This window comes from Alligator mississippiensis, chromosome 4 (assembly GCF_030867095.1).
Source record: "Alligator mississippiensis isolate rAllMis1 chromosome 4, rAllMis1, whole genome shotgun sequence".
In the NCBI taxonomy this organism is placed as follows: Eukaryota; Metazoa; Chordata; order Crocodylia; family Alligatoridae; genus Alligator; species Alligator mississippiensis.
Genome location: NC_081827.1, coordinates 13,508,612 through 13,528,625, shown reverse-complemented (window position 1 = coordinate 13,528,625; position 20,014 = coordinate 13,508,612). Strand labels below are relative to the sequence as shown.

The window sequence follows — 20,014 nt, the reverse complement described above, 5'->3', positions numbered from 1 at the left end:
GACAAGTATTATGGTTGCGGACAGGAAGGACACTGTCCTTTGCTGTAAAAGTGGCAGCAATTAAGGTGGTGCTACTGCCGGTCATTTCGTATGCTGGAATTGTTTCCACCATCATGGCAGCAGTTAGCGAAAGAACAAGGGGAAATAATGTGTGTTCTTTTGGAAAGCAAAACGAAAAAGGCTAGTCACAACAGAACTATATAAAGCAAGACAGACCGGGGTGGGGGACGGGACAGGGATGCTAGCCACAGCGTTGTTCATTTACACAAACTACATAAGTACAGTGTGTAAAGCAGCACCAGGGGGAAGGGGAAACAGCATGCTTTAGTTGATTGTTGGCGGATACGATTTTGAGAAGATGGGGAATATATGGGGGTTCCTGGAAGAAGCCATGGGCATGGCAACCTCCCATTCATTACTTAAGAATGGGAAGTCTTATAAGGATGTAGAGAATAGGCAGCATGGGGCTGGAGGTCCTGAAAGTTTGTAAGAGGCTGACAAAAATTGAGAGAGAGAGGCTGGCATCAGTGGGGGACTTAGCAGAAGGTCAAGTGCAAAAGGTATGGAGGGAGGTGGCTGATGAACGACAGAACAGGGAACATGCCGATCTAGTGTGGCTAGTCATACAAAATACCTTGCCGGTGAGGGAGGTACATCATAGGATGGAGCTTGGTGAGAAGAGCAGCATGTCCAAGGGAGCGGTATAGGGATAAAGAAATAGTGGGACGCGTTTTGGGAGTGTACATATGCAAAGGAAAGGGTACTTTTTTGTTTTTTCGGGGAGGTTTGGGTTTTTTGGTTTTTGAGTGTCACAAAAATATGCCAGTCCTTAACACAAGAGGAGGTGGGCTCATACCAAAGGGACCTGAGGAAATTATATTAAGGGCACTGCTAGCAAGTGTTAAAAGCAGTATATGGAAAGTAAGAAACCTCTGGGTCTTTAGGGTGTTAGCTTTCATTGAAAGAGAGCACGTGGGTCTGGGGCTGCATGAACTGAAAAACTACATCCATTGGAGTAGAGGAGGCAGAGAAGTGGAGAAAAAAGGATTGGATTCTTGTTTCACTGAACTAACAGAGAGGACTGATGGGAGGGGTGGAGAGATTCAGGTGGTTACTGAGGTAATAGGGTTTTTTGTTTTTTGGGGTGTTTTTTAGAGGGAGTTTAATTGACATTCATGGGGCTCTCTGTATGAAGAAATAGCTCTAGAAGGGTTTTTTGTGGGAAGTCTATGTTGTAAAGAGTTTAATATACGTAATTGTATTTTTTGACATGTAGTTGTTTTGTGAAGTTACAATATTTGAAAATTTAATTGAAAGTGATAAATATATTTTAATAACATCTGTAATAAAAGAAAAAAAAGCTTCCCATCAGTAGGTTTATCCCATATGGGTCATGAGCATTTTATAGTCATGCTCAGTATTGGCTCATCAGCTTCATAGTTGGTTTTCATTACTGACCACATGCTGTTTTCGGCAGCAGTTTAATGGTGGGGAGTGTATTCAATAAGGTTTCCTTGTATGCAAGGCAACCCTATTTTGATTAGGAGGGAAAATCTTTCTTGCATTTGAGTTAATACAATTTGATCTGCTGTGATCTTTTCAGCTGTGACTTCCTCAGTGCAGCTGACACCCATTTGCAGTTACACTTGAGAAGAGTGAGAACCAGCAACATTTCCCATAGAAACATTTTCTGTACCATGCATCCATGTGACACTCCTGGGCACTCCCTTGGTCCTACTAACAGGCGTCAACTATAGTGTCCCTCCAAGTTGCACCTCTCATACTTGCTTCTTGGAGTGTTGTCCTCCTGCCCTGCAGGTCCTGGAACAGACTAGCAGTCCAGCTGTAGGAGTCTGGCTTTGACTGCAGTTCATACTACTCTATTTCTTCGACCACATCCCTTGCTGGCTGTTGTAGTTTGCTGACTGTGCTGCTTGCTGTCAATCACAGATGGCTAGTTACAGCAAGAGTAGGCCTTCGGTGGAATTGGTTTGGGGCTGCAGTAGCACTTGCATGTTCCCTTTATAGCTTGCTGCTGAGGAGCACAGCAGTCAGTTCCTCCAGGCCTTATGCCGCAGCCCCAGATGCTGGTCCATCCTGCTGTTCAAGTTTATTTTTGTGCAGTCTGTTGAAGTTGGTAGGGAGTGACTTGTGTTTTATTTTTTCTCATGCTTTTCTTCAATCCAGACTTTGCAGTGTTTGTTTTTCCTAAGAATTCTGGATAATGCTGTACTTTTGTACAGCGTATCTGCCAAGAATATATAACGGCCTTTAAAATGTTACAAACTGTTTTAGACAAATAGATAGCATGTTTCCTATCTTAAGGAACTGACAGTCTGTTCACTAACAGTATTTTCTGCTGGTATGATATTCCTCAGTTGATCCATCTCTCTGGTCTTTGCCTTCTCCTACTGCCATGATATGCCAGCCTTGCCATTTCAAAAAGTTCTCACATCCAGCAGGGAGATCAAACATCAGTAGATGCAGTGTGTCTGTGCTCTTTATTTAAAAGGCCAAAGCAGTAGAGTCCTGTTGTAGAGGTATTTAGTTTCCATGGATAAATGTACTCATTTTAAGAAAAGTAGTCCAAATTTACCTATTCCATTAGTATCCAAAGGAAAAAAGTTGTTTGGATAAAAGTTATTTAAAGTTAAACAACTCGCTGTTGTGGTTCAGTGGTAGACTCCTTGCCTGCCATGTGGGAGACCTGGGTTCAATTCCTGGATGCATGTGTAACTACAACTGAGTCACTCAGTCTGGCCTTTGGGTAGTGTCTCAATGGTCTAAAGTGGGGATGGAAGGTCTGGGCAGCCTCTACTCCATCATACTCCTGCCCAGGCATATGTATCGAAGGTCCTTGTGACATCTCACGCATACACCATGATCCAGAAGGATTGACAGCTGCCTACTATATTTAAACCTTTTTGTTCAAATAGCTATCAATCATTTTAAAATAGGGCTTTCCAACTGACGGCCTGAGCCACTTGTGGCCCGCGAGGGGTTAAGTTGCAGCACCTGGGCTCCCCCTCCCTTCTCCAGTTTCTACAGTCTGTGCTTGCCCTGGGGGTGGTTTGGTGAGGCACAGCATGGTGTGCTCAGGGCAAGGTTGGGGCTGCGCAACGTGTGATGCAGCATTTGAAGGGAGGGTTTATTCCTACAAGGTCGTTGTTGGGGGAGAGGGGAAAGGTGCCTGTGCTGAAGCAGTATTAGGGAGGAGAAGGGGGGCATTTATGTGATGTGCTGCCTGGGGGCTATGGCCCTTACTGGTGTAGCCCTTTGGGCATAACCCCCCACTAGCATGGCCTATGGGGTATGTGTCCCCTGGCTGCCTAGAAGCTGGACAGCCCTGATTTAAACCACTTTGCCCATAAATTCTTTGCTTCTGTATATAAAACACCGTGGCTGTGCATGTAGGGTTTAATGTTAACATACTTCCATTCTGTCTTGTATTTTTTTGAGTTAGAATTCTTGTAAATCTCCTTGCTTTAGCATATAGGGATTTGGGGACAAATCTGTGATCATCTTCAAGGCCTCAGCTTTTTTTTGGTGGGGGGGAAAAAAACAATTTTTGTTGACTAAGGAAAATTGGTGCCGGAATAGTTCAGGACTGCACTGAGCTGTTGGAGGCTTAATGAATGGTCCATTTTAAATTTGTCAGCTGCAATTGAACCTCTACACCAGCAGCATAGAATGCCTTTCTTAAACAAGATTTTGCTTGCTGGCATATACTTAGCATTCCTACTTGTAACAGCAAAAGACAAATTTTAAAATGAATGTGAACCTGTTCAAGCTGGGTAGTATGACTTGCACAGAATGATTGTACAATAGGCAAAGCATTACTATTCTTGATTTTAGGACAATTACTGATAGTACCGTGTTGCCTAACTGAATTCTGATGCCCATCAGTTCAGTAGTAGGTTATTTGAACACTGCAGTCCTATTGATAGGTTCTATAAAAGTAAATAATTGAACATTTTTCCAGTATTACATTCCAGATGAACTCCAGAACCAGAAAATATTGATGGCATCTTACTAAGGGGGGTTCCAAGTTCTCCAATAATTTTAAGTTAAAATTCAGAAATGCTAGTAGAAACTGTTCCCCAGGACAGGGCTGTCCAACTTCAGGACTTCAGGGGGCTAGAGCCTGCTGGGCCCCACACACTGTGGACACAGCCCTGCTTCCCCCCAGTTTGGCTTTCCCCTTTAGCTATGCACGCAGCTCAGGCAAACCTGTTTTCCTCTGTCTGCATGTGCAGGCTGAGCAGCCCAGCTCTTTCCTTGCCATGTTGGAAGCCTGACCAACCTAGCTCCCCTCCACTGCATGAGCAGGGCAGCCTCCCTCCTGGACGCATGTGCAGGATGGGCAAACTGGCTCCTCTTGTCTTGCAGGAAGCCCAGATCTCCCCGTGTTGCATGCACAGCCCTCTTCTGCTGCCCCCATTTACAGGATGCGTAGGATGAGTTAGGTTTCTAGATGCCTAGTGTGTGAATCTCAAACAGGGTTAGATTCTGAGACAGACACTACAAAACTCTATCATTTGAGATGGGACTGCCTCTGGCCATGCACACTAAGATAACTTTAGCTGCCTTAAGTAACTATCCTGATGAAAACTTAAGTACCTCTAGTATCATATATAATTAAATGGATAGGTGGGGATTTTTGTGGATTGAATGCTAGGACTTGAGCAACTAAATTCTAGTAAGCTGCACTTCAGGCAACTCTTGGTGAATGGATGCATTTATTCATTTATTAGATTAGCTCTAAGATGGCCCCTAAACATCTTTAAAAGGGCACAAACACAGCCTGGCTGAATGATATGATAACTATATAACAAGATCTAAAAGCAGGCTGTGATTCAGTGTAGAGCACCTGCATCAAGAAGGTAGAACAGGCTTTGCGTCTGACTTTTAAGTGATTACTTTTTGGCCATGCTCAGTGGAAATAAGTGGGCTTACTGAGTTGTCCTTCAGCTGCCTCAAAAGGCAAAATATTAGTGATGGAGTAGACTGTCAGATGAAAACACAACAGGAGTTAGAGTTTGAATTCAGAGTTCAGGTACCAGTTGGTGGTGCTGTTGTACACTTTTTTTTCTTCTTTAGAGTACTGTTGCACAGTGTAATCTCATCATGCATGAGAGAGAATGGACATGATCTCTCTGTGGCTGCCAGTTTCACAGTAATTGACCCCAGGCTTTTCTTTATTATATTTCACCTATTTGGAAGTACACACTTGTGGTATTTTTTTCCCCCATGAAGAAACCTTTTGTGTTCTCTGATGGAACAGCAACAATGTGCTCTAAGATTTAATTTTCCCCAGGTATGTGGGATTTACAGAGATAAAATTAATAGCTTTCATTAGGCAAGTACTTTTGATATAAACAAATCTTCACACGTTTCCTTTTAAGAGTGGAATTGAGCAGCCATAAAAAAACCCAACCTCAGAATAACACTTCTTTCAACCTCTCCTTGGCAATAACATCCTTTTTGTTTTGTTAAGACTTTCATTTCTTCTCTTGGAGTTAATAGTTAATGAATAGGTGTTTAAAACTATGACAGTAACTAGCTCTGGGTAGTCATCCTTGACTGAGTTCCAGCCACCTTAAAATACAAATACAGGTTAGGTTATTGGTTAACAAGAGAGGGAATAAAAGCCACTAAACACTTAACTTACATGGTTGCAATATTTCACGGGGATTTCTATGACATCATTAGGGAGCCAGCTTGGCTTCCTGCCTTTCAAAGGTGGAGAACTGCATAAGTTACTGTAGGTCTTTCAGTTGAAAATTTAAATTGACAACAGTCGTTGACTCCTACATAGATGTTAGAGATCTCATAATGTTAAGGATTTGCTCTAGTGACATAGCCTGGCATTTCTCCTCCAGCCCCTGTTGTGCAATGTGCTATATGCTTATTTCCAGCCTGTTTGCTGTTTTGTAACCCAGAAACAGCTGTGTGTAGTATGGACATAGTTTGCTTATGAGTTTGGCTTGTAAAGTCCTTTGGTATCTTTCAGGGGGAGAGGTGCTAATTTGTAAAGTAATTCAGTATCACCTTATTCTTTAAGGGTACTACAAAGTACCAAGCATTCTTGTCCCCATCAGGTAAACATACAAGCATGTACTTAAATGTTTGTAGGCTGAGAATGATTGATTGTACTCAAAATCTTGCATGATTGAACCTTGCAACCTTATTGTCTAACTTTTTAAAATTCCATCTAAAAACAAAAATCAAGTTTTAAAATGAATAATTTGGTAATCTTTAGAACCACCCTTCCCAAGACAAAATTTCAAGGGAAGATTAGTATTTTCTTTTGCTGGTATTGCCACTATTCCTGACTTCCCTTGACTGTAAATGACCTCAAGACACCCCTCTTTCCTGCTTTTCCATAGTACATGAATTGCTCGAGATATATCATCCATAAAGAATACACTTTAAACCTGTTTGGTATAGGATTTCTTAGGAACCTCTCCTGGTTTTGTCTGAAAGTTTTCTGATTTATAGTCCATTCCTTGGGAAGAGGGATTCTGTGGCTGAATAGGTCACCACCCAGTTCAAAAGGGTTTTCAGGTGCGGGTTAAACTTTTAGATGCAGACCAAGTTCTGAGCTTAGTGTTTGAAAATGAACAAGGTGCAATGTAAAAAGGAAAGTATAAGGTGCATTCTGAAATCATGAGAGAAATCTGGAGAAGAAAGTAAGGATCGTAAGATTTGTAAATGGTATTCAGTGGTTATAATCAAAGAAACGTAAAGGTAAATAAGCTTTTAAAACCGGTGAGCAAGTACAGACAGTATTAGTATTGCAAAAGGTTATCTTTTCCTGCAAAAGATAAGTTGTTTGAGTTTGATTTATTTATTTTTTTATTTGTTGCAGTTTTATATAGGGCTTTCTCTTGAGCTTTCCTTTTCTTTATAGTGCTGTTAGTCATTCAGAAGTTAGTTTACCTTAAAAATAAAGGGCCCCTTTTACTGGTATGTTTGCTTTTTAATGCCAGTTCTCATTAGTATCTATGAGTTGTTTGCATACAGGAAATGTCATTTTGAGTGTTGACAGGCTTGTAAACTTCCTTTTGAATTTCTCTGAATTTATGAAGGATAACAATATGTACTTTTATGGAGATAAAGTCTTGACTTCATAGTTCAAGTTGAGTTTTTTCACTTAAAGAATTTTTTTTTTAAGGAAATGAAATGTGAGACATTCTAATAGGATATTCTGAAGTATAAGCCAATATAGTATGTGCATAATTTTCTCTATAAGTGCAGTCTCTGCTACACAGAAACTGAAATGTCCCTAGAGCCAATACATTTTTAAGTAATACAGATTTTTTTTTTAATTTCTTTTATTTTATTTTGTCCTATTGTTTTATACATGTGTGTAACTTTTGTTTGCAGGTTGGATTTGCTACCGTTTTATGCAAGGCTGGTTGCCACGTTGCATCCCTGTATGTCTGATGTGGCAGAGGATCTTTGTTCCATGCTGAAAGGGGATTTCAGATTTCATGTATGTTTTGTTGGTTTGTTTTACTACATTCAGATTAAGCAATCTGTTACCATTCTTGGGGCAGAGGGGAGCTTGTTATAAGTTAAATTCACTGGAGCAGGTTCTGACTTGAATGTTATAGAAAGTTCTGTAGCTCAGTTATTCTAGAATATTACCATTTTCCTAATCAGGTTACTTTGCTTTATAATATGTTGGATTCCTTTGTACATTTATTTATTTATTTATTTATCGACACCCACCATTTGTCTATACACATTATATGTGCATATGACATGTAGTGCCATTTTCAACTCCAGTGCTAGGATGCAATTAAAATTAATTCAGATTCCAGTATGACTTAGGCTTGCCTTTCTTCTAATCACTAGGAGCTCTAAAACCTAGAAGTTGTTTTGTATAAATGATAATGGATAGTTTATGGCTAAATATTAATAACAGCTGTTTGTTAATATACAATTTATTAAATTTTACATTTAATCTTATCCAGTTTAAATTACTAAAGTTGATATTTTGGGCCAAAGACAAAAGTATACATTTCTTGAATATGGGTGGAATATATTTGTATGCTGTTGAACAAGATGATTATTAAAAAGAAAGCCATTTTTACTTTGTGTTTGGTTTAATTAAATGTATTAATGGGCACCAGCATGTGCTGCTTAATTAAAAAGAAACTTTTGTTAGGACAGACCTATTAAAACTCCCAATTTTGGGCAGTTCCTTCAGAAGCTAATGCACAGGACTCTAGCTATAGGCTCTCTTAGTGCATGGCCGCAAATCCACTGTGGACACAGATATATCGGTCGCATATTGGCTCGGCACTGATAAAGGGAAAATTAATATTATTGGGCATTGGCTTTTTTGGCTGGCAGCAGAACAGAGTGCCCCGAGCAGGGGTGGTGCTAGGGGAGAGTTTGGTGGGCTATAGCCACCCCAGAATTCCCTGTAGCACCCCCTCTGTGTCACTGCCCAGCCCTGGCTCGGCCCCCTTGCCAGGAAGAGGCCAGCGCAGCCCCTGGCCACAGGCCTGCAGTGGGCAGCCTGCCTTGGCCCCACGTAGAAATCCCGGGGGGGGGGGGCACATGCCCCTCTATGTCTCCCCCAGGGATGCATGCAGTGGCAGGGAGCCACCCCCGCTCCCAGCCGTGGGGTCGCATTCACTGCCATGGCTGGGCAGCCCTTGCCCCTTCCCTACTCCCTCCCTCACTGTTGGGGCCTCAGTCTGCCCCCCTCATGCCCGTTCCTCCCACCTCAGACTTACTGGCCAGATGCTGCTTTCCAAGCTGCCTGGCTGCATTCCTCTAAATCAGCTATCGGATTGGTATCAGTCGATATGGCTACCTGATAATTAGCTATCAATATCAGCCAAGAAAATCTTTATCGATGTGCCCCTAGCCACAGACATAGCCACAAGATACTGGGCAGAGTGGTGTTAAGTTGTCATACATGCTATATCTGTATGGCTGTAGACATGTTGGAGGAAAATGCTCCATGTTAAAAAAAGGAGACTTAAAGGTGAAGAAATGTGGAATCAGAAAATCTGTAGGGTTAATTCAATCAGTGGGCTGGGGAAAAATTGTCCTGAGAAGACTATTGGAAGGGGATGGTAGAAAGCCATAGAAATGTGTAAAAATAATAGGAGGAACCAGACTGGAAAGCTTCAACTTTCTGAACTCTCAGACTTAACAATCAGGTTTAGAATGAATGAAATGAAATGCAGTAGAAATGTGTAATAGGTACAAATTTCTGATAGCATCGAGTTAAATGTAAATTTGTTTCTTTATGCAGGTGAGAAAAAAGGACCAGATCAATATCGAGACAAAGAATAAAACTGTGAGATTTATTGGAGAGCTTACGAAGTTTAAGATGTTCTCCAAAAATGACACCCTGCATTGTTTAAAGGTTAGTATTGTTGTGACATGCATGCAAGTGTTTTTACTATAAAAAGATAAACTTTGCTCTTTGGCCTTTGTTTTTCCACTCGTAAAAGGCTGCTTGCATTCATGAATTGGAACTTTGAAATATTCTAGGTGTGTTTTTAAAGTGATTGTGAAACTGAACACCTTTAAAAATAGTAAAACAGTCAATCTCCAAAACTTCTAATAAGAATCGGTTAAGATATACTTCTTTCTTTTGCATAATAAAAGACTTGCTGCTAATTCTTCTCAGAAGACAAATTAGTAATCTGTAGTCAGTCCTGCACCTTTCCTTTTAGGATTGGAAATGAGCTGTATTTCAAGATTGTGTTTTTGACAATGAAATAATAAAAAGAAGCTTTTCACTTGCTCCTCTAAGTGCAACAGGCTAAGCCAGGGGTCGGCAAACCCTGACATGCATGTGATTAGTGGCACATGGAGACATTTTTCCCGGTGTGCCAGGAGGCAGGCATGGAAGAAAATTGTTAAAAAATGGGTTTTCTTAAAGGTGGCTGCACAGGAGAGCCCAGAGCAGCCAAAGTCCCAGCGTTGCGGCAGGCACCGGGGCAGAGCCAGGAGAACACAGGCAGAGACGCTATCTGTGTTCTACTGCCCCCGCCCATTGCTCCCACGCTGTGCCCTCCAGCCTGGCTGGCCCCTGGAGGGATCTGAGAGTGGACAGGGCTAGGGCTGGGGCAGGTGCTGCGCAGGGTCACTGCCCTAGAGGCTTCTAGTGGGTGGGAGAGCCCTGGGCCCAAACAGGCAGCCAGCCTGTCCCACCTGGGTGGGGCAGCACTGGGGTGCCGAGTGCTGGGACCAGCTGGTTGGGGCAGGGGCTGGGTGGCGTGGGGGGAGGTGCTGTGGCCAAGCCAGCCCAGTCAGGCCCTTAGGAAGGCACGGGTTGGGCGAGAAGTGGGGCCTGCCCTGGGGCTCTGTGTGCTTGAGTTGTGGGCAGGCAGGCATGGGTGCCCAGTGGCTCCTGTGCTGGGACCTGGCCCGGCCTGGGCAGCTCCTCAGGGATGGGCCTCAGCCACGATGTGCACAAGGGGATGCTGCTTGGCTGAGGCAGGATGCCAGGCTCGGGGGTGTTCCCTCTCCAGAATTGGCCTCCCTGCATGCTGGGCACAGTGCAAGCAGGGCAGAGCCATCCCCAGTGCAACGGCCTGGCTGCGGGAGCTCCCTGGACCCTGGGAAGAGCCACTGCGGCTGCCCCAGCCTGCCTGGGCCCTGGCCTTGCTCATCCACAGCTTCCTTCAAGGGGCCAGGGCCAGGGCAGGCACTTCACAGAGAGGCTGTGCTGCAGGCCTCTGGCCAGCTCAGCCCTGAGCGGCAGCTGTTCCCAGAGCCTGGGGGAACAGCCTGCGGCTGCAGCTCCCACTTGCACTGTACCTGGCACATACAGAGGCCAAGCAGGAGCCCCATGAGCCCAGCGTCCTGCTCCTGCCAGGCACTGTCCCTTCGTGGCCAGGGTGACTGTGCCTCATCCCTGAGGAGCTGCCTGGCCTGGCTGGGCCCTACCTCTGGTGCTGCTGGGTCCCCCCGCTGTGGCCTGAGTCTGCGGAGACCTGGGGCAGCCCCCGCTCCCTGCGTGACCCCCACTCTCCTCCGACTGCAGCCTTCCAGGCCAGCCTGCCTGCCCACAGTGACTCCCCTGGTGCCTGCTACTCCCTGCTCCTCTCTCCCTCTCCCTCCCCCCCCCCCAACAACATGCTTAATAAGAAAAAAAAATTCACAAGTACAGAGGCAGTACGTGAAGTTTTATTGATTGTTACCAGGTTTAGAATTTTTAGAAAACCTGTGATTTACTGTGAAAAGAAAAGCAAAAAAAAAAAAAAAAAGCAACATTTATGATTAACTGTATTAAATATGCAGTGCATCCTGCCATGTCATCTCCCCATCATGCCCAGTTTTGTGTTTGTTGTGTGCTGTCACTTTGGCACCTTACAAGGTAGACATTGTGGTTTTTTCGGCACTCCGGCAAAACACATTGCTTTCCCCTGGGCTAGGCCATCCCAATAGGCAAATGCATGTCACTGATCACAAAAAGAGCAAGGCTGCTCAGAACATTGAACTTAATTCAGTTCCAGATATATGTTCGATATGAGGCGAAGCCTAGCTGCTTACATTTTTTTTCCCAGGTTGAAATTTAGATATTTTTTTAAGTGAGAAATCAGTCCTCATTTTCCTTTTATAAACACTGTGTGCACTGTGACAATACCCTGCCTGTGATGATCTTTATGGTTTTTAGACCTCTCTAAATTCCTGAAGTCCCATTATCATCTTTTTTCCTCCCTCTCCCTAGTAACTGGTTAGTATCTCTGTTTAACTGTCACTCAGCTTGAACACTGAAACTAGATTAGTTTTGCTTTAGGATACTTTTCCGTATAGAATTGTTGTGCATTGGGTTTAAATTGTAAGAGGAAATTCTAAGGCATATATAACTTCAATGAAACATATTTGTATTACGTTTTTGTAAGTGTTATGAGCCTTTGTATATGAGTCTTGTCTGTAATTCCTAAACTACTTTACAGACAAGGTTCTTCGCATGTGTCCTTGGACAAACACGGCTACAACCTATACCCCTAAACTACTTTACAGTATTCCTTTTGACCAGAAGTTAGCATTCATCATGAAAATGTATGAGAACATGCTAGCATATGAGCAGTCAAGTTGAGATGAAGGTGATAGTTTCACTTTTTAAAATAAGGATTAAAATTCAGAGGTGTTAACAACTTTGTATATTTGATAAAATATTAAATACTTTTTTTTCCACAACTAAAAAACCGTAAAAATGCTGTGTGTTCATATGTATAACAGATGCTTCTGTCCGACTTTTCTCACCACCATATTGAAATGGCATGCACACTGCTGGAAACCTGTGGAAGATTCCTTTTTCGATCACCGGAATCGCACTTAAGAACCAGCGTTCTTTTGGTAAGAGCAAGAATAGTAGCCATTTTACTGAAGAGCATGTATTGAATTAAACTGTCGTTATTTCCTTTGTTTTGCCACACTGAAGTACATCCTGGCTATAACGATCATAATTACAGTAATATCCTTCTCAGTGTTCAGTCCATAACGAAGGCAAAACTTCATTAAGTTTTATTTACTGGTAGAATAACAGAGTTTGTTTATAGTGGGCTTCATGGAAAAACACAGAGTAACTGGGTAGGGTCTGTTACAATGTGATTCAGGAAAATCTTCACTCACTTTTATATTAAAGCTTTCATTCTACTTTTAGAGTTGAGTATTGAATTGCTCAGACCTTGGGTCCCTAGAAACAGTTAAAATCTTACTAAAGCCACATTTCTTAATTGAATTCCTCTAGGAGGCAGAGAATCAAGTTAGAGAGAGAGGAATGCAGCCTTTGCGTGCTTTCTTCCTGTTTTTTTCCCCCCAATATTTCCATTGTTGATTTTGAAGCTGCAGGAATGAATATTTTGTTGTATTTTTTTTTCATATAACTTGAAACAATTGCTTTGTTTAGAGCTTTTTCTTTGCAAATTTTTGAGATCCTGTAAGTTTTTCTTCACTGCCACAAGAGCTGACCTTTTTAGAAGTATGATTTAATTACTGTGTGGAAAATGTTTATATCACTGTATGTGCTTTCTTTTGGACAGTCTTTTTCCAAAGACTCTGAGTTTTATCTGTAGCTCACTTTTCAAGTCACAGGAGTTAGATAAGTTTCTCAGTCTAACTCTTACATCAAATCTTTTGGTTCCTTTGACACAGGATCCCTATGCTCCCACAATATCTCATGATGATGTGCTGAAATAAAATACTTGAGTCTGGCAAGTGGTAAACTGTGCATCTCGATATCTTTTTGGTGTAAACCAGTAGTGGAGTTGTGGCCATGCTCACAGCCTTCACCTGCAAAGGATGGTGGCTTTCTGAAAATATTTTCATAGAGGTCCAGTTATTTTGCACACATCCTTGTGATTTACAAGGAAGATTGAAACAGAATTCAGTTTTAGGGAGAATAGAAAGTTGCTTTTCAGTTACAAGTGACAATACAAGTGAATAACTCCTGTTTTCTGGGACTTGTGGGGAGAAGACAGCAAATGAGATTAAGAGTATAGTGGCATGGGTTAGGGACAGGAAAGGTTAAACAATTTACTTATTTAAGTGCAGTGATAACTGGTTAGCTTATCAGCTATCCTCTAGCTTGGGGCTGGTGCAGGGAAGGTGGGGAAGGAAAGCTGCACTGTGCCCAGCAGGGGAGGCGGGAGGGAGGGAGGAGCAAGGAAAAGGGAAGTGGGTGGGGGTGTGTGGAAACTAGTGCCCATAGCCTAAGAGGAAAACAGCAAGCAGCCTAATGACTTGCAATTAAGCAGTTAGGTGCTCACAGGTGCTCCCTCCCTCCCAGGGCAGGGCTTCACGTGGGCTGTGTTGTCTGGCTGAGCTTGGCTCTTCCCCACTGCCCACCAGTCAAAGGGCTCCAGGAGTGGCTCCCAGCAGCAGCTGTCTGAGCTGCTGTGTTATTGGTTAACTGTTTAACCAGTCTAATTAGAGGAGGTTAAACAAATATTTTTAAAACAATATTTACACTCCTAGCATGGGTAGATGTAGATATCACTTGAAAGAAGGACTAAAGAGCTCATTAACTTAAGAGGCAGCTTTTTAACTGGACAGGAAAGGTTTGCAAAGGTGATGAACTTGCTTCATAGAGTACTAAAATCTGAAAATTATAGTAGTTGAGAATGAGTAGGAGTTCTAGCATGAATAGAGACTTCATAAGAGGTGATCTTGATATGAATTCTGTCCATGATCTAGAAGTGATGCTAGGTTGACTTATTCTCTTCCACACTTCCAGTCTGTGAGTTTGATCCCTAGATTGATGCCAAAATGGCTTGAGGAAATTTTAAAATCTTGTTAGAAAAGGCCAAGTAATAGAAACAAATGTAGTTTGTTGGAAGTTTTCAAAGATACCTGGCAGTAAGAATTTACATTGAAACTGGGAGCTGGGCAAGCAGACGGCAAACAGAAGTGGCCTCTTTTATATTGGAAGTCTGACCAGACTCAGACTTAAAATCCGTTGATCAAAGTAAAGGGAAATTTTAAGATGTGGGTCTCTTCAGTATAGAAGTGTGCATACTGTGCAAGCTGTTTTTAAAAATTTCTCCTAGATGACTGTTGTGATCATTTAGTTGCATTAAATGGCTTTTGCTAACTGGTTTGTGTGTTGGCATGTCAGTAGTTTTATTTCAAGCTGCAGTTAGTTGTTACTTCTGAATCAAAGTGGAGGAGTATGATGGGAGTAAAGCTCTAGCATCAAAGGTCTTAATGAAAGCTCATTAAGTATATAGTCCTGTAGTATTAACAGGTGTCCAACTCACTAGCTCTTATCATTTTCCTATTTCTGGACTGTTTATGGGAGCCTTGAAAGTGAGGAGAGGTAGGGACTATAAAACTAGTTTCTGTCTATCATTTCAAAGCTTATCATAGCAACCAAGAAATTACCTAGCTTCTCTAATTTGCAAGGCTTTTAATAGCAGCCCTTTCATAATTGCTTCCCCTCTGGTTTCTGATATCAATTTATACTCCAATTAATTGGAGTACAATCACATAACAAAGAAGACAGTAGGTCTGAAAGATGCTGTGTACTTAACCTATGTGCTGGTCATCAGTGTTGTTATAATGCGTGAAAAGATAGCTCTTGATTTCTGCTGTGCTCTGTCCTTGTATTCTGTTGGTTGGCAGAGACTAGCTGTGGCATTTCTTTTTCCTTGCTCCCCACCCTTGCCATTCAGTCTTCAGAGGCGAAAAGTGACTGCAGGTGGCTTTTGCTCAATGATTGACATTAGCTCTTTGTGTAGCATAAAATGTTGTTGCTTCCTGAACCTGCAGGGTTTTTTATGTTCCATTTATTGCCAACCCCACCATCTCAAAAATCATGAGACCAAACTCTTAAAAATCAAGAGATTTGCAATGTAAATCATTAGATGCTATTTTTAAAGTGTATGTGCGTGTGGTTCCTGGGGCAAAGGCAACAGGGCACAGAGTCCCAGCCTGCAGTGGGCAGCCCATCTCTACCCTGCGCACAAATCTGAGGGGCATGTGTCCCCTACGCCTCCCCCAGCCATAGGGCCCCATTCACCCCAGCCCTGCCGCACTCTTTCCCTCAATGTGGGGGCCTCAATCTGCCCCCACTTCCCCTCTTTCCCCACCTTCCCTTTCCCTTCCACAGACTTACTAGCTTGGCACTCTCTACGTGTGCCAGGAAAAAAAAAGAAAAAATTCCCAGATTTGATCTCTCTGTCAGGAGATCATGAGTCAGAGTTATTTTGACTTGGAAGTTGGGAGTCTTGTGATTTTTTTCATGAGTTGACATTACTGCTATTACCTCTGGGGAGATGAATATTTGCTGCATAATTGTGAGTTCCTCCAGTCAGAGCCCTGATTTCAATTTATTAAACAAATATTGTATTTGCTATGCATGATTTCTGGTATCTTGTGCTCAGCAATAAAACATAACCCTGCCCATAATCAGAATACGGAGAACACAAAAAGGCTCTACTCTGTTTAAAAGACCCATGTGCTTTCATTTGCTTTCTCTCTTTCTGTAGTAAATTAGTAGATTTAGTGCTAATTTAGAAATCCAGATACATACAACTTATTTTTGCCCAAAACTACTTGCCTGATTGCTCCCATTTGGTCTGTCTCCATTACCAAAACCTCCATTGGTAGTCCCTTACTTAATGCTCTCACTACTGATACCTGTAGAACCAGTACTAAACTTGGTTTAGGGCAGATAAAGCCACAGATAATCAATGTTCACTATTTCAGAAACAACAACTAAAACCTTCCCAGGATGATGAAAAGGCCTGGCAGAAAGGACTTCCAACATGTTTAAAATGCCCCTTGAATAGGAAATACAGCAGATTAAGTAGAAGTATCTGCTACCAGCTCCAGTGCTGCCTTAGAATAAACACAAAAATCCAATTTCTTACTTAAATAGTATTATACAAATTGGATCGTAGGCTTATGGGAGCAACAAAGGTGACTTGTGAAATGGATTAGTCCCGCAGCAGATAACTTGGGACCACCTTAAAGGAAAAACTAAGCAATTTTGAAGCTTTTTCTTAGCAATATCTGTTATAAATAGAACGGGGACCTGTTGACCTTCATGGATCATAAACGTTTTCTTGCCTTTGGCTCTTGCTGCTGAGCATAAATTTTGTAATAAGATCTTCAATTCTGCTGTCTGCACATAAATCAATATTGCTCTATGTGAGTGTGCAAAAACAGGTCTTGAGGCAAACTTTAAAGAAAATGGGCTTTCTGTTAATTTTTGTTGCCCATTAATTACCTTGTTTTGTATTTTACATAAGGCGATTGCTTGAATATCCATCTGGACACTTCCGTTGATGTGGAGAAATTTCAAATGGTTACTGTTTGCTGCTTGTGTTGCTGCTAGTGGCTTGGATTGTTTAACGAATTATTTATCGATGTGTTTTCATAGTGGAGGAACTTTGAAAAACTAGAACAGTCTGGCAAACTTTTAGCAGTGCTAGTCTGAATGGATGCAGCACAGTCTGAGGGTGAGCTGCTGCTTGCAGGACGTCCTGCCTGGTGCTCCCTCCCTACCCACCACTACCAAATTGCTGCTAATGTTCTGGTTTTGTGGGCTGGATAAAATTGCTTGGTGGGCTGGATCCAGCCCGTGGGCCACAGGTTGCTGACCCCCGAACTAGAATGTTTTACACTGAAGTATTTGTTCGGGCTGGTATTGTCTATTTCCATTTGTATTGGAAAGGATAACTTGTAAAGCGTGCTTCTCAGTCTGGACTGTCCTTCTGTTTTATGTCCTGGCTAGAATTACAATTGTACCACAGAACTGAAACTTTGTTACAGGAGCAGGCTGTTGGTATGGAAATAATTTGATTCAGTATTTTGGGAGGAAAACCACCATTATATTTAATGCATACAATTCTGGTAATTTAAAACGTTAACAAAAAACCCAAAACCCTCGTACTTTTGTAATCTTGTTTAAGCTATATTTAAAGATTAGTCTCTTTATTAAAGTAGAATTCCTTATAGTTGGACAGTCATCGTTCGCTTCGTCCTAGCTGTACTGTTTTTAAAACACTATTAAGCCCCTTGGAGCATGTCTTCTCTGTCATAAGCAAGCCTAAGCCAGGTACCAAGAAATAAGCCCTGACTTTGTGGCCATCCAAGTCTGCAGTTGAGATGGCTCAGGACCGGGCATGAGCACCTTGGAGCAAGAGAGGGTATGGACAGTGAAATTTGCAGCACTGGAAAACCTGGCAAGAGGGAGTATACAAGGGCTGCTTTCAGACGTTAACACCCCTCCCCTCCCCCCCCCCGGTAAAAAAAACAAACCAACCAAAAACCACAAAAAACCAACAACAACTTGCGCTTTACCAGAAGAAGCAGCGCATGACCCAGCTCTGCAGTGTCTATATAGATCAGGTGCTTCAGCAGGGCTTTTTGGTGCTTTTAGCTAAAGCTGATTCAATCACCTATAAAGTAAAAGCACCGAAAAAGCCCCGCTAGAGCACCCGATTTATACAGGTGTTGGGTGAGCCAGGTCCAACTAACGTGCTGCCTCTTCTGGGCATGTTCTTGGCTTGACGCAGGAGTGCGCTGAATTTAAAGCACGGTTGTTGTTTTTTGGAGGGAGGTGTTAATGTCTGTAAGCAGCCAAGCATTCCAGCCCCGTCTGGAGAATAAAAAAGCCTCCTCCAAGGTGAGCTCTCCAGCCACAGGGTGATAGGGAGCTGCTTCTTCACACCCCTCTGTCCCCTGGCAGACAAGCTGTTTTCAGCCTGCCTTTTCCTCCCTCCCCATGCCCACCTTGGGATCTCCCAGAGCCGTGCAGGGGCTGGGAGGCAGATGTGCTGTGGTTTGGACTTTCCTGGGGGGATGGGTTCAGCTGCGAGCAACTGCTTCTGCTCCCTATCTTGCCGATCAGGATGTTGGCAGGGGTGAGAGGCATTCGCCCAAGGCTAGATCCCTCTGGGACTAATCCAGGCTCAGGGGTATCCCCTTGCACAGAACAGGGCTGACATGGGTCAGTTCAGTGTTGGGGAGCATTTGCCCCAAAGCCCTAGGGCTCCTTGACAGCTCACCCCTGGGCAGGCTCATCAGGGAGCTGGAGGAGGGAGCAGAAGACTTGGTATACTGGTGGTCCTCATGACCTGAGAGGAGTGTACAGCCATTCAGGTTCTGCTCGAGATCTTTCTGGTTAGAAATACTTCTGCCTTGCTTGTGGTTTTGGGTGCACATAGAGGGCAGGGCTTATTTCTTAAGGGTGTGCTGGAGGGCAGTGCCTCTGGGACAAGTGAGGTACCCTATGCTAGAGTTGGGGAAACTGCTATAGGTGGGATGTTAGTTGTCCAGGGTCATATAGGAAGACTGAGATGACCAGAAGGTCCTAACCCTTCCTGTATTCTAGTGAGTAGACCTAGCTTCCTTATTATTTATACAGCACCAAAATGACTTAAGTACTAGCTTGGGCCTTTCATGAGTATCTTGATGGTATTGTTACTGTATGTTTAATGACTTTATTTATTAATTTACTTGCCACTTTGTGCTTTGCAGGTCTAAAGCTATTTTGTAAACATTAATTCTCTTCTCTCGCCTTCAGTGCAAGGTGACATTGTCTTATGTTGCATGCAAGGAAACATTTATATAAAGAAGGTAGAAGATCTAGTTTCCAGACTTGTACAGTTACTGTATTGCTCTCTAAACAGCTCCTATTTGAGCACCATATCTAGTTTTTTGTTTTTGTGTTTTTTTCTGACAAAAAGTCTGCTCTTATAGTTAAAACACGTATATTTTATATTATTGCGAGCATTTCATGTGTGTTGTATTTTGGAGTTAGTTTTTTTTTCCCCACCTTCTTGTCCAAAGCTCAAGATCTGTGGGCTAATGTTGAATACTGCCTTGGTCATTGCATTTTTCATCTTAATGAAATAAGGGCCTATAGATAATTAAAAACAATTATAGCTCAGTTCTGAAAATACGTTAAGGACTACTGGGCCTGGGATGAGTAGCTAAAAACATAATAGGGTTTTAAGACTTCATAGTGTTACAAGCAGTCTGCTTTTATAGATATTTTAGTGAGATTAGTATCTTTAAAGAGTGGTCTTGTTGCTATCTGTACATTAAAGGAAAAATAATGTAGCCAAGGAATTTGCAGCAAAAACTTGGGTGAAAGAGTTTAATAGCAAGACTGAGAGCACCAAGTGGGTGGGATCAGAAAGCCTGGACTGCAGCCTTAGGAAGAGACCTTTTGTTATTACTTTAAAACTTTGTATCTTGTAGTGTTGGATTCTCCTCTCTTGAATAAGAAGTAAAATATTTTAACTGATACCTAATCTTTTAAATACATTTTTATTACAGGCAGCATGCATTATTATTTTGGAATGAAATACAGGGCAGTGGTATAATAGTAAAGATTACTTTTTCAAACCAGTTAAAAAAAAGCACTTGTTTCAAACCCTTTGGCCAGCTTGTCTGTGATCTGCTTTACTTTAACACTAAGTTTGAAATGTAACACAAGTGGTGAATGTCTTGAGGCATGTTGGAAAAAAATAGTAATAATCATCATTACAGCATGTTGAAAAATTGAAATCACACA

General features: G+C 42.4%; 1 protein-coding gene across 10 annotated transcripts in view; it reads left to right on the top strand.

The window, feature by feature from the left end:
• The window catches only part of UPF2 (UPF2 regulator of nonsense mediated mRNA decay), a 121,304-nt gene that overhangs the window by 44,928 nt on the left and 56,362 nt on the right, over positions 1-20,014 (top strand). For all 10 annotated transcript variants that reach the window (XM_059725780.1, XM_059725779.1, XM_059725776.1 and 7 more), the window contains 3 exons: positions 7,390-7,498; positions 9,281-9,394; positions 12,226-12,342. In XM_059725780.1, the coding sequence (XP_059581763.1) occupies positions 7,390-7,498; positions 9,281-9,394; positions 12,226-12,342 (340 nt within the window). The remainder of the gene's footprint in view (positions 1-7,389; positions 7,499-9,280; positions 9,395-12,225; positions 12,343-20,014) is intronic.